At 32.3% G+C, this 14,470-nt stretch overlaps 1 protein-coding gene across 18 annotated transcripts; it reads left to right on the top strand.

The window, feature by feature from the left end:
• The first annotated feature begins 702 nt into the window (after window positions 1-702).
• LOC127085026 (uncharacterized) lies at window positions 703-13,958 on the top strand. 18 transcript variants are annotated; one of them, XM_051025575.1, is made up of 12 exons: window positions 703-954; window positions 5,569-5,683; window positions 10,225-10,299; window positions 10,393-10,467; window positions 11,186-11,423; window positions 11,503-11,627; window positions 12,571-12,604; window positions 12,694-12,740; window positions 12,842-12,985; window positions 13,064-13,128; window positions 13,225-13,297; window positions 13,398-13,958. In XM_051025575.1, the coding sequence occupies exons 1-12, from the start codon at window positions 870-872 to the stop codon at window positions 13,558-13,560; spliced, it is 1,239 nt and encodes a 412-aa protein (XP_050881532.1). In that variant the 5' UTR covers window positions 703-869; the 3' UTR covers window positions 13,561-13,958. The 18 variants fall into 18 exon arrangements, with proteins under 18 accessions (XP_050881532.1, XP_050881534.1, XP_050881542.1 ...); XM_051025577.1 differs by lacking the exons at window positions 10,225-10,299; window positions 10,393-10,467 and adding exons at window positions 1,038-1,152; window positions 5,846-5,920 and having other exon boundaries at window positions 5,678-5,752; XM_051025573.1 differs by lacking the exon at window positions 5,569-5,683 and adding an exon at window positions 1,038-1,152 and having other exon boundaries at window positions 704-954.
• The last annotated feature ends 512 nt before the right edge of the window (window positions 13,959-14,470 follow it).

The raw sequence follows: 14,470 nt of genomic DNA, 5'->3' as shown, positions 1-14,470 counted from the left end.
CAAACATATACTTTATTATCTTAGGAGTACAATGAACATGAGTTTGTTTTATTCCAAAGTATCCAAATTAGAATTAATAGGTTATGTAGATACATGTTGATTGTCAGATCCTCGTAATGGTAGATTACAAACAAACTATTTGTTTACTCGTACAACTGTTCTATGGCGATTTGTGAAACAAACCATAACAACAACTTTATCAAATAATGCAAAACTTTTAGCACTACGTGAGACAAATCGAGATTGCGTTTGGTTGAAATTCATAGTTGAACACATATAACAAACTTGTGCTTTGTCTTCCAGAAAAATAAATACAACAATCATTTATGAAAATAATACTGCATGCATCGCACAATTGAAAAATAATTACATTAAAGAAGAGCGAACTAAAAACATTTCTCCAATATTCCTTTTCACTCATGATCTTTAAAAGAGTGGTGATATTTACATCCAATAAATTTATTTATGTGATAATATTACTGACCTTTTTAAAAAATCTCTTGCAAATAAGTTTTTTAACTAATTAGTACAAAAAAAAATGGTTTTCTCATTTACTATAAAAGCTTAATACAAAACATACATTTTAAAATCTTAAAGACATTTCCCATTTTCCTATAAAATATAATAATTATTATTGAAAATATTATTAGTGGTTTTATTTTTTTAGTCATGAAATGAAATGATAAAATTATTAAAGCTACTAGTTGATGAATTGATTTCCCTCCAAAATATTTGAGGGTGTTTGTTTTCCCTCTCGTCTTCTTCTCCAAAATCAATCAACACCTCCAAAACTAAAACCAAAACCCTAATCCTCTTTTTTCTTATCTTCTGTGTTGCGAAATCACTGCAATATCATCTGTACTATCACCATGTCAAGTAACGAAGACGACCTCGATCTTCTCCTTTCTCTTCAAGACAAAGTTCCCGAAACCCCTCCTGCTTCTCCTTCACCGCGTAAGCCTCTCTTCACTTTCATTCATTCATCTTCAGATTATGTCTTTAACCTAACATCAATCCATTCATTCTTATAATTGCAGTTGATTTTGATGGTGATGACGATGTTGTACCGCAGAGGGAGAGACCTGATATGTCCGTTTTCAAAGATGCAGTTCAGGATTGCCTTCTCGACCAACCCCCTAACCCTAACCCTAAACCTAAACCATACAATAAATCACTCGGCGACGATCCCCAACTTGACAAGTTCTCGGGTCTTCGCATAAGGTTCCTTCCTTGCATTTCTTATTGCAATCTCAATAAATGTATATTGCATTGCTTTGCTTTGTATATGTTTATAATTTTGTTTTAATGTGCCAGGGATCAATGTTTAACACCAGCTGAGCTTAGGGAATCTGTTCAAGACATTCGTTTTGTTCGCCTACCGGTCATCAAGTAATCTTCTTCACCTCGTTTTCTACTTGTTTGTGTATAGTTTTCAATCTTGTCTTTAGTTATAGTTTGCCTCCAAAACTAATTTGGACTAGTCAACATGCCTCTTACAATGCAATACTTTTGCTTTTTAGTTATAGGTTTATAGATATTATTGTTGAATATTAGTTTAATTAAGTTTGAAGTAATAAATCTCACATTTGATAGGTTTAAAATGTTCTGGTGTGAGTTATAAATGTTAAGTTGGTGAGATTAGTGTGTTTCCTGATGCCCGATTCCGATAGTATGTTATGGAAATTAGTTAAGTTACAGTTTGTTATTCAGTTCTAACTGTTTTGTACCAGCTTAGAGACTACATGTTAAGCCTTAGGAAATATAATTGAGAGAGAAATGTTCATCAGCACATTGACATGGAGAAAATCAGAAAAAGTAAGAAAAACTGTGCATGATTTCTCAAGTGTATAATTTTTTCATTCATAGTGGATCATTCAAGTGGGTTTATGTCCCCTCCAGGTGTAGGAGTTCATCTCTGAACTGGGTAACCAAATTTTGCGTGTGTTCTTACAATTAATTTTTTCGCATTCCTTGGTTTTCAATCACTCGATTGGTTTTCAATCACTTAATCTGCATTAGTATTGTTCTTCATCAAGATTAAACTCAGTTTCTGCTGAGTCATGATCCTGACAATTATGGACCTTGTTTATCGATTGTGTGTATTCAGGAATTTGGTGAATGGGGATAATTTCTCTGGAAATTGGGTAACTGTTGGAGTGCTAACTGGGAAGGGGATTCAGAAAACAAGTTCAAATGGGAAGAGCTTTTGTATATGGAAAATTGGTTGTTTGGATGAAAACACTGTTCCTATTTTCTTGTTTGGAAATGCTTATCAGAGGAATTGCCAAGAGCAGGCAGGAACGGTCTTTGCATTCTTCAATTGTGGTGTTCGCAAGGATGCCAAGGTATAATTGTTGGGAGTTGGTTAGATTTTTTCAATAATTTTCTATGAGTTCTGCAATCTCTTTTATATTGACTTTTGTTGATGATTTAGATCTTCAATAATTTGGCCTCATTACATACCAATTTACTTCCTAATTGACTTTTGTTGATGATTTAGATCTTTTGATCAACCAATTTAGTCGTTTATTGGAGGTTCTTTAGACCCTCAATTTGGTCACAAGCTTGATAGCCCCACCATGGATTCTTATTTTCATGGTCGATTTCGTCAGGTTATGAGTTTCATTAACATCATATGGCCAGAGGTTTTATTAACATAATTCGCCCAGAGGTTCTTACTTATATGGTTGATTTCATTAGGTCGAAGGTTTTATTAACATAACTCGACCAGAGATTCTTATTTACATGGCCGATTAATTAGGTCAGAGGTTTTATTAACATAATCTGACCAGTGGTTCTTATTTATTTGGTTGATTACTTAGGTCAGAGGTTTTATTAACATAACTCAGTCAAATGCTCTTATTTACATGGACGATTTCATTAGGCCAAAGGTTTTATTAACATAGTCCGACCAAAGCTTCTTATTTACACGGTCGATTACTCAAGTCAGAGGTTTTATTAACATAACTCGGTCATAAGTTCTTATTTACATGGCTGATTACTTAGGTCATTGGTGATGCCTACTATGCTTATCACTCCCAGGATGAGTTTGGCTTTACTGTAAGAGACTAAAAAATGACACATAAACATATGAGTTGAGGGTGCCTCATCAAAAATCACTTCCCTTGCAAGGGAAAAGAGTGTTATCCATAATTGAATAAAATGAAATTGACACGAAGTCAAAATTGAAGATATTTTTGCATACAATACAACATTAATGTGATAAATAGCAAAGGGAATCGTGAATCAACGTCTATTATTTTTTTTAGACAAAGTGGGGATTGACCAAAATGAAAAGATGCATTTGAAACGTAATTTAACTCACTTTGCAATAGACAAGTTAATTGACTTGTAGTCCAAACATCTCAAGTTATGAAGCCAGTTGGATAAAATGAGTTTTCGTGCGAAACAAAATGAAAATAATGAAACTGTGAGATACAAAAGATCAACTTATCGCTCAAGGATTTTCACAAAGACCTGTGATTGATTTTGATGAGACATATTCACGTGTAGTGGATGCAAGTACTTTTTGATATTTAATAAGCCTTGTAGCATATAATATTTGAATTAGATTAATAACGATTAATCAAGACATACATGCTCAATAAATTATAATATATAATTTAGACGCAGAAATCAAGCATGTATAAAATAAAGGATCAACAAAATAATTTTGGAATATATATATATATATATATATATATATATATATATATATATATATATATATATATATATATATATATATATATATATAAATATTCCAACACATAAATGACTTAATTCTCACATGATGAAAGTTATAACAACTTATTAGTATGCCTAAATTGATAGTGACATTTGCATGAAACTCCCTAAAGAGTTTAATATACCAGAGGTACATGATTTTGAATCTCGAGGAAACTACTTCATCAAATTGAACAAGTCTCTATATCGATTAAACCAATTTGGACGCATATGGTATAATCGTCTCAAGGAATATTTGCTAAGGGAGAGATTTACAGAAAACTCCATTTGTTCCTGTATTTTTATGAAAAAGTGTTAAAATAATTTTATATAGTAGTTGTCTATGTGGGCGACATAAATATTATTGGAACTTCTGAAGAGCTTGCAAAAGCTATAAATTGCTTAAAAAATAGTTTGAAATGAAAGAATTGGGAAAGGAAAGGTTATGTCTAGGTTTACAGATCGAGTAATTGGACGATTGAATATTTGGACATTAAGAAGGTTATATATCAAAAGTATTCAAATGTTTCTATATGGACAAATCTCATATGTTGTCTACTCCAATGATTGTTAGATAGTTGAATGTGGAAAAAGATCCCTTCATACCTCAAGAAAAGAATTAAGAATTACTTGGTTTTGAAGTACCATATCACGATGTGATTAGAGGATTAATGTATCTTACTAATTATATATTGTTATGATATATCATTTATTGTCAATCTGTTAACAATATATAATTCTTCACGTACACAAAGATATTTGAATATAGACAAACATATACTTTGTTATCTTAGGAGTACAATGAACATGAGTTTGTTTTATTCCAAAGTATCCAAATTAGAATTAATAGGTTATGTAGTATCCAAATTAGAATTAATAGGTTATGTAGATACATGTTGATTGTCAGATCCTCATAATGGTAGATTACAAACAGACTATTTATTTACTCCTACAACTGTTCTATGGCTATTTGTGAAACAAACCATAACAACAACTTCATCAAATAATGCAAAACTTTTAGCACTACGTGAGACAAATCGAGATTGCATTTGGTTGAAATTCATAGTTGAACACATATAACAAACTTGTGCTTTGTCTTCTAGAAAAATAAATACAACAATCATTTATGAAGATAATACTGCATGCATCACACAATTGAAAAATAATTACATTAAAGAAGAGCGAACTAAAAACATTTATCTAATATTCCTTTTCACTCATGATCTTTAAAAGAGTGGTGATATTAACGTCCAATAAATTTATTTATGTGATAATATTGCCGACCTTTTTACAAAATCTCTTGCAAATAAGTTTTTTTAACTAACTAGTAAAAAAAAATTGGTTTTCTCATTTACTATAAAAGCTTAATACAAAACATACATTTTAAAATCTTAACGACATTTCCCATTTTCCTATAAAATATAATAATTATTATTGAAAATATTATTAGTGGTTTTATTTTTTTACTCATGAAATGAAATGATGAAATTACTAAAGCTATGGTTGATGAATTGATTTCCCTCCAAAATATTTGAGGGTGTTTGTTTTCCCTCTCGTCTTCTTCTCCAAAATCAATCAACACCTCGAAAACCAAAACCAAAACCAAAACCCTAATCCTCTTTTTTCTTATCTTCTGTGTTGCGAAATCACCGCACTATCATCTGTACTATCACCATGTCAAGTAACGAAGACGACCTCGATCTTCTCCTTTCTCTTCAAGACAAAGTTCCCGAAACCCCTCCTGCTTCTCCTTCACCGCGTAAGCCTCTCTTCACTTTCATTCATTCATCTTCAGATTATGTCTTTAACCTAACATCAATCCATTCATTCTTATAATTGCAGTTGATTTTGATGGTGATGACGATGTTGTACCGCAGAGGGAGAGACCTGATATGTCCGTTTTCAAAGATGCAGTTCAGGATTGCCTTCTCGACCAACCCCCTAACCCTAACCCTAAACCTAAACCATACAATAAATCACTCGGCGACGATCCCCAACTTGACAAGTTCTCGGGTCTTCGCATAAGGTTCCTTCCTTGCATTTCTTATTGCAATCTCAATAAATGTATATTGCATTGCTTTGCTTTGTATATGTTTATAATTTTGTTTTAATGTGCCAGGAATCAATGTTTAACACCAGCTGAGCTTAGGGAATCTGTTCAAGACATTCGTTTTGTTCGCCTACCGGTCATCAAGTAATCTTCTTCACCTCGTTTTCTACTTGTTTGTGTATAGTTTTCAATCTTGTCTTTAGTTATAGTTTGCCTCCAAAACTAATTTGGACTAGTCAACATGCCTCTTACAATGCAATACTTTTGCTTTTTAGTTATAGGTTTATAGATATTATTGTTGAATATTAGTTTAATTAAGTTTGAAGTAATAAATCTCACATTTGATAGGTTTAAAATGTTCTGGTGTGAGTTATAAATGTTAAGTTGGTGAGATTAGTGTGTTTCCTGATGCCCGATTCCGATAGTATGTTATGGAAATTAGTTAAGTTACAGTTTGTTATTCAGTTCTAACTGTTTTGTACCAGCTTAGAGACTACATGTTAAGCCTTAGGAAATATAATTGAGAGAGAAATGTTCATCAGCACATTGACACGGAGAAAATCAGAAAAAGTAAGAAAAACTGTGCATGATTTCTCAAGTGTATAATTTTTTCATTCATAGTGGATCATTCAAGTGGGTTTATGTCCCCTCCAGGTGTAGGAGTTCATCTCTGAACTGGGTAACCAAATTTTGCGTGTGTTCTTACAATTAATTTTTTCGCATTCCTTGGTTTTCAATCACTCGATTGGTTTTCAATCACTTAATCTGCATTAGTATTGTTCTTCATCAAGATTAAACTCAGTTTCTGCTGAGTCATGATCCTGACAATTATGGACCTTGTTTATCGATTGTGTGTATTCAGGAATTTGGTGAATGGGGATAATTTCTCTGGAAATTGGGTAACTGTTGGAGTGCTAACTGGGAAGGGGATTCAGAAAACAAGTTCAAATGGGAAGAGCTTTTGTATATGGAAAATTGGTTGTTTGGATGAAAACACTGTTCCTATTTTCTTGTTTGGAAATGCTTATCAGAGGAATTGCCAAGAGCAGGCAGGAACGGTCTTTGCATTCTTCAATTGTGGTGTTCGCAAGGATGCCAAGGTATAATTGTTGGGAGTTGGTTAGATTTTTTCAATAATTTTCTATGAGTTCTGCAATCTCTTTTATATTGACTTTTGTTGATGATTTAGATCTTCAATAATTTGGCCTCATTACATACCAATTTACTTCCTAATTGACTTTTGTTGATGATTTAGATCTTTTGATCAACCAATTTAGTCGTTTATTGGAGGTTCTTTAGACCCTCAATTTGGTCACAAGCTTGATAGCCCCACCATGGATTCTTATTTTCATGGTCGATTTCGTCAGGTTATGAGTTTCATTAACATCATATGGCCAGAGGTTTTATTAACATAATTCGCCCAGAGGTTCTTACTTATATGGTTGATTTCATTAGGTCGAAGGTTTTATTAACATAACTCGACCAGAGATTCTTATTTACATGGCCGATTAATTAGGTCAGAGGTTTTATTAACATAATCTGACCAGTGGTTCTTATTTATTTGGTTGATTACTTAGGTCAGAGGTTTTATTAACATAACTCAGTCAAATGCTCTTATTTACATGGACGATTTCATTAGGCCAAAGGTTTTATTAACATAGTCCGACCAAAGCTTCTTATTTACACGGTCGATTACTCAAGTCAGAGGTTTTATTAACATAACTCGGTCATAAGTTCTTATTTACATGGCTGATTACTTAGGTCATTGGTGATGCCTACTATGCTTATCACTCCCAGGATGAGTTTGGCTTTACTGTAAGAGACTAAAAAATGACACATAAACATATGAGTTGAGGGTGCCTCATCAAAAATCACTTCCCTTGCAAGGGAAAAGAGTGTTATCCATAATTGAATAAAATGAAATTGACACGAAGTCAAAATTGAAGATATTTTTGCATACAATACAACATTAATGTGATAAATAGCAAAGGGAATCGTGAATCAACGTCTATTATTTTTTTTAGACAAAGTGGGGATTGACCAAAATGAAAAGATGCATTTGAAACGTAATTTAACTCACTTTGCAATAGACAAGTTAATTGACTTGTAGTCCAAACATCTCAAGTTATGAAGCCAGTTGGATAAAATGAGTTTTCGTGCGAAACAAAATGAAAATAATGAAACTGTGAGATACAAAAGATCAACTTATCGCTCAAGGATTTTCACAAAGACCTGTGATTGATTTTGATGAGACATATTCACGTGTAGTGGATGCAAGTACTTTTTGATATTTAATAAGCCTTGTAGCATATAATATTTGAATTAGATTAATAACGATTAATCAAGACATACATGCTCAATAAATTATAATATATAATTTAGACGCAGAAATCAAGCATGTATAAAATAAAGGATCAACAAAATAATTTTGGAATATATATATATATATATATATATATATATATATATATATATATATATATATATATATATATATATATATATATATATATATATATATATATAAATATTCCAACACATAAATGACTTAATTCTCACATGATGAAAGTTATAACAACTTATTAGTATGCCTAAATTGATAGTGACATTTGCATGAAACTCCCTAAAGAGTTTAATATACCAGAGGTACATGATTTTGAATCTCGAGGAAACTACTTCATCAAATTGAACAAGTCTCTATATCGATTAAACCAATTTGGACGCATATGGTATAATCGTCTCAAGGAATATTTGCTAAGGGAGAGATTTACAGAAAACTCCATTTGTTCCTGTATTTTTATGAAAAAGTGTTAAAATAATTTTATATAGTAGTTGTCTATGTGGGCGACATAAATATTATTGGAACTTCTGAAGAGCTTGCAAAAGCTATAAATTGCTTAAAAAATAGTTTGAAATGAAAGAATTGGGAAAGGAAAGGTTATGTCTAGGTTTACAGATCGAGTAATTGGACGATTGAATATTTGGACATTAAGAAGGTTATATATCAAAAGTATTCAAATGTTTCTATATGGACAAATCTCATATGTTGTCTACTCCAATGATTGTTAGATAGTTGAATGTGGAAAAAGATCCCTTCATACCTCAAGAAAAGAATTAAGAATTACTTGGTTTTGAAGTACCATATCACGATGTGATTAGAGGATTAATGTATCTTACTAATTATATATTGTTATGATATATCATTTATTGTCAATCTGTTAACAATATATAATTCTTCACGTACACAAAGATATTTGAATATAGACAAACATATACTTTGTTATCTTAGGAGTACAATGAACATGAGTTTGTTTTATTCCAAAGTATCCAAATTAGAATTAATAGGTTATGTAGTATCCAAATTAGAATTAATAGGTTATGTAGATACATGTTGATTGTCAGATCCTCATAATGGTAGATTACAAACAGACTATTTATTTACTCCTACAACTGTTCTATGGCTATTTGTGAAACAAACCATAACAACAACTTCATCAAATAATGCAAAACTTTTAGCACTACGTGAGACAAATCGAGATTGCATTTGGTTGAAATTCATAGTTGAACACATATAACAAACTTGTGCTTTGTCTTCTAGAAAAATAAATACAACAATCATTTATGAAGATAATACTGCATGCATCACACAATTGAAAAATAATTACATTAAAGAAGAGCGAACTAAAAACATTTATCTAATATTCCTTTTCACTCATGATCTTTAAAAGAGTGGTGATATTAACGTCCAATAAATTTATTTATGTGATAATATTGCCGACCTTTTTACAAAATCTCTTGCAAATAAGTTTTTTTAACTAACTAGTAAAAAAAAAAATTGGTTTTCTCATTTACTATAAAAGCTTAATACAAAACATACATTTTAAAATCTTAACGACATTTCCCATTTTCCTATAAAATATAATAATTATTATTGAAAATATTATTAGTGGTTTTATTTTTTTACTCATGAAATGAAATGATGAAATTACTAAAGCTATGGTTGATGAATTGATTTCCCTCCAAAATATTTGAGGGTGTTTGTTTTCCCTCTCGTCTTCTTCTCCAAAATCAATCAACACCTCGAAAACCAAAACCAAAACCAAAACCCTAATCCTCTTTTTTCTTATCTTCTGTGTTGCGAAATCACCGCACTATCATCTGTACTATCACCATGTCAAGTAACGAAGACGACCTCGATCTTCTCCTTTCTCTTCAAGACAAAGTTCCCGAAACCCCTCCTGCTTCTCCTTCACCGCGTAAGCCTCTCTTCACTTTCATTCATTCATCTTCAGATTATGTCTTTAACCTAACATCAATCCATTCATTCTTATAATTGCAGTTGATTTTGATGGTGATGACGATGTTGTACCGCAGAGGGAGAGACCTGATATGTCCGTTTTCAAAGATGCAGTTCAGGATTGCCTTCTCGACCAACCCCCTAACCCTAACCCTAAACCTAAACCATACAATAAATCACTCGGCGACGATCCCCAACTTGACAAGTTCTCGGGTCTTCGCATAAGGTTCCTTCCTTGCATTTCTTATTGCAATCTCAATAAATGTATATTGCATTGCTTTGCTTTGTATATGTTTATAATTTTGTTTTAATGTGCCAGGAATCAATGTTTAACACCAGCTGAGCTTAGGGAATCTGTTCAAGACATTCGTTTTGTTCGCCTACCGGTCATCAAGTAATCTTCTTCACCTCGTTTTCTACTTGTTTGTGTATAGTTTTCAATCTTGTCTTTAGTTATAGTTTGCCTCCAAAACTAATTTGGACTAGTCAACATGCCTCTTACAATGCAATACTTTTGCTTTTTAGTTATAGGTTTATAGATATTATTGTTGAATATTAGTTTAATTAAGTTTGAAGTAATAAATCTCACATTTGATAGGTTTAAAATGTTCTGGTGTGAGTTATAAATGTTAAGTTGGTGAGATTAGTGTGTTTCCTGATGCCCGATTCCGATAGTATGTTATGGAAATTAGTTAAGTTACAGTTTGTTATTCAGTTCTAACTGTTTTGTACCAGCTTAGAGACTACATGTTAAGCCTTAGGAAATATAATTGAGAGAGAAATGTTCATCAGCACATTGACACGGAGAAAATCAGAAAAAGTAAGAAAAACTGTGCATGATTTCTCAAGTGTATAATTTTTTCATTCATAGTGGATCATTCAAGTGGGTTTATGTCCCCTCCAGGTGTAGGAGTTCATCTCTGAACTGGGTAACCAAATTTTGCGTGTGTTCTTACAATTAATTTTTTCGCATTCCTTGGTTTTCAATCACTCGATTGGTTTTCAATCACTTAATCTGCATTAGTATTGTTCTTCATCAAGATTAAACTCAGTTTCTGCTGAGTCATGATCCTGACAATTATGGACCTTGTTTATCGATTGTGTGTATTCAGGAATTTGGTGAATGGGGATAATTTCTCTGGAAATTGGGTAACTGTTGGAGTGCTAACTGGGAAGGGGATTCAGAAAACAAGTTCAAATGGGAAGAGCTTTTGTATATGGAAAATTGGTTGTTTGGATGAAAACACTGTTCCTATTTTCTTGTTTGGAAATGCTTATCAGAGGAATTGCCAAGAGCAGGCAGGAATGGTCTTTGCATTCTTCAATTGTGGTGTTCGCAAGGATGCCAAGGTATAATTGTTGGGAGTTGGTTAGATTTTTTCAATAATTTTCTATGAGTTCTGCAATCTCTTTTATATTGTTTTTGCAGGGTAATGGTTTTTCTTTGAGTATATACTCCCCTAACCAAATTGTGAAGATGGGCACCTCTGTAGATTACGGAGTTTGCAAAGCGAAAAGAGCGGATGGGATGGCATGTACAATGGCCATAAATAAGTATGCAAATAAATTATGTATCTACTATCTTGTTATTTATTTTGATATGTTAAATGTGGAATTGCCACAGGGTTCTTTGTAACTGTGTCTCTGAACCTAATCATCATATATGCAATTTAGAAAAGGAGTAAGGAACAATCACACTTTTTTCTCTTTTTCTAGACACTTCTATAGATAGATTATCCCTTTGCTGAAATAAGTCTGATCTAAACATGTGGAATTTGACACTGGTTGGATTTGTAATTTTAAATCAGAGTGCTTGCACTTGTTCTGACACTTTTCTGTGAAAAATAAAACAAAAGAGGAGCGAATGTGAAAGGAAGAAAAAATTATACCGCACAAGGTGTTGTTTCAAAATGTGTACTGTATAAGTTGCAAGACACATTTGAAGAAAAAGATTCCCATGGGTTCAGTTCAGTTGAGAAAATTGAGTGCAGACTAGGTGAATCAATAGTTTAGATTTTTATGAAGTACATGCAGTTAGATAGCAATCTATGAATCAGAATCTAGTTCGCATGATTCACATTTGCTATTCACGATCACTATCAGCAGTAACATGGATCCACTTGCATGTAATACTTAGATTCTTGTTAAGCAGTTTTTTCAGAGTGTGCCATGTTTTATAATAGATTTAAAACTGTCTGGAAAACTAGAAGTCTTATATTGGTCATTTTTATACAAACAAAAATTAAACGTTCAAATGGAAAGGTCAATCTTGTTTTTAGAGTCCTGTTTAAGGGAATATAAAAAGCATGATATCCATATTTATATTTGTTATATTATTTTATTAAATTTTCCTCGACGTTCCCGAATTATTATTCTGTTTCTGTTTCTTCAGACTCCAACTATTACTTTTCCATGTTTGTTTTCCTTACAATATGATACTAGTATTTTTCAAACTCCGAATGATTCACTTCATAACCGTTAATCTTTGGTATTTCAGGCGTCAGGGGGCTTATTGTAAATATCATAAATCAGTAAGTAGCATTTAGTTATTTCACGTTTCTGTTATTATTTTCTATTAGTTTTCGTTGATATTAATTCTGTACCTTATTATTTATGGCAGAAAACATCAGAGAAATATTCCACCGGAAGAACTGAACTCAAAGGAGGGTCAGTGTTTATTTCTTTCTAGTTCTCATATAAATGTGCTCAAGTTGTTTGATTTCATATGACATGTGGATGAGACATAAACACGTGGTTCTTGTAAGCAGAAACTTAAGGTCAGCATTTAGGCCTAGAGATTATCACAAGTCAGAAGGAATATACTTAGTCGACCCCCTCGCCGACAAAGCAAACTTGAAGAAGTCTAAGCCAGTGAAATTGTTATCCGTCGATAGTCTAAGAAAGGCATTGAGGTTTGTTAAAACAAACTTATTATTTTCTCTACTTGAATTCTTTCTCTGCAAATATTAATATGTTAATTTTGATACCAGCAATGCAGGAAAAGTAACAACAACTTCACACTCGCAAGGGATTAGATTTCTTTCGGAGGTTGCAGGTGATCAGATCATCTTGTAAATTTTATGGCAATAACACATGTTTTCATGTATAATGTGTTCTTAGTTGGCTTTTATCCTTGGAATTTTTTTTGCAGGTAAATTTGATCAAAACATGATGAAAAAAGGACCAAAGATTCCAAACGAACACATCAAACACACAGAGAAGAGGTGAGCTGCCAAAGTGGCTCTAGGTTAATATTACTTGCATCTTATCCATGTTACTTATAAAGGCTTAATATATTGGTTACATGTTCTTTATTATATTCAGGAAGTCATCTTCTGTGACTACGGGACACTCTACTGTCATAAGAAACCAACAGTCAGATATAAAAAGGGTAAAAACAGAGGGGCAAAGTTCTGTTGATAAAACCACAAAGAATGCAATAAATATGATTGACTTAGATCTTGTTAGTTCGGATGATGACTTCTGAAATTTGTCTGTTGCTCCGCTTGATTTTGCTATTTAGTGGGCAAAAATGAACAAATGAGAAGAAAATAAATGCTATTACAGAGGGGTGTTAGAAAGTATTGAAGATTCACTTGGAAGATTAATTTCTTGTGCAAATATGCCAAAGTCCTGCACAAAATTTAGTTCACCCTGTTATATCGGTCATAGGAATACCATATTTATTGTTACAAATTTGGGTTAAACTAAATGAGGTTAAGCCTATCTGAGTTGACAAACTCCCTTCATAAGATAAATTCAGTATTCATCTCAATATTTCGTTCAGACTGGTGGGTTGGTGCTCAACAACTTACTATTTAAAATAGTTGGATGTTATTTTTTGCTTCAATTTGATTGCAAGTTATGTTAAATTGCAATTTCTAACTTGCTGTCTATCAACTGTCTTTCTTGTTCTGGTTCATTTTCTAAATAGATAGAAGCTCCATGTCAATGTAATTATTGTTTTTTGAATCTCGTTTGTGTATAATTAATGGTTGAATATGCTGAAAACATTCCACATTCATTTCGCCAGAAGAATTCAAAATCATACAAGACTAAAGATCCCATCAACCGTAAAAAAAATGAACCCAGAAATTAATTAGTTGTCAACAATAAGACTTTGGAGAATGCACGACTCTACATTGATCACACTATGTTATCAAATGAAATGTGAGACACCTTACTCTTTACTAGCATGCCCATCAAGGTCTCCTGATGACAATTAAGATAATGAAACATGCACAACCATTTGATAGTGTCTGAATGATAATGAAACATGCACAACCATTTGATAGTGTCTGAATTTTCTTATTTATTACTCCCTTCGTTCCATAACGAGTGGTCTATTTAGAATAAAAGAGTGTTTTAAAATAAATGATTTATTTCAATTTTCAATA

The sequence above is a fragment of the Lathyrus oleraceus genome, chromosome 5 (genome assembly GCF_024323335.1).
Source record: "Lathyrus oleraceus cultivar Zhongwan6 chromosome 5, CAAS_Psat_ZW6_1.0, whole genome shotgun sequence".
NCBI lineage: Eukaryota > Viridiplantae > Streptophyta > Magnoliopsida > Fabales > Fabaceae > Lathyrus > Lathyrus oleraceus.
The sequence above is the reverse complement of the archived record's forward strand: the minus strand, read 5'-3'. Positions and strand labels throughout refer to the sequence as shown.

Coding starts and splice junctions, on each gene's coding strand:
- LOC127085026 (XM_051025575.1), top strand. CDS start 870: ATGTCAAGTAACGAAGACGACCTCGATCTTCTCCTTTCTCTTCAAGAC. Junction 5,684..10,224: donor CCCCCTAACCCTAACCCTAA/ACCTAAACCATA, acceptor CCCTAACCCTAA/CCCTAAACCTAAACCATACA. Junction 13,129..13,224: donor ATTTCTTTCGGAGGTTGCAG/GTGATCAGATCA, acceptor TTTTTTTTGCAG/GTAAATTTGATCAAAACATG.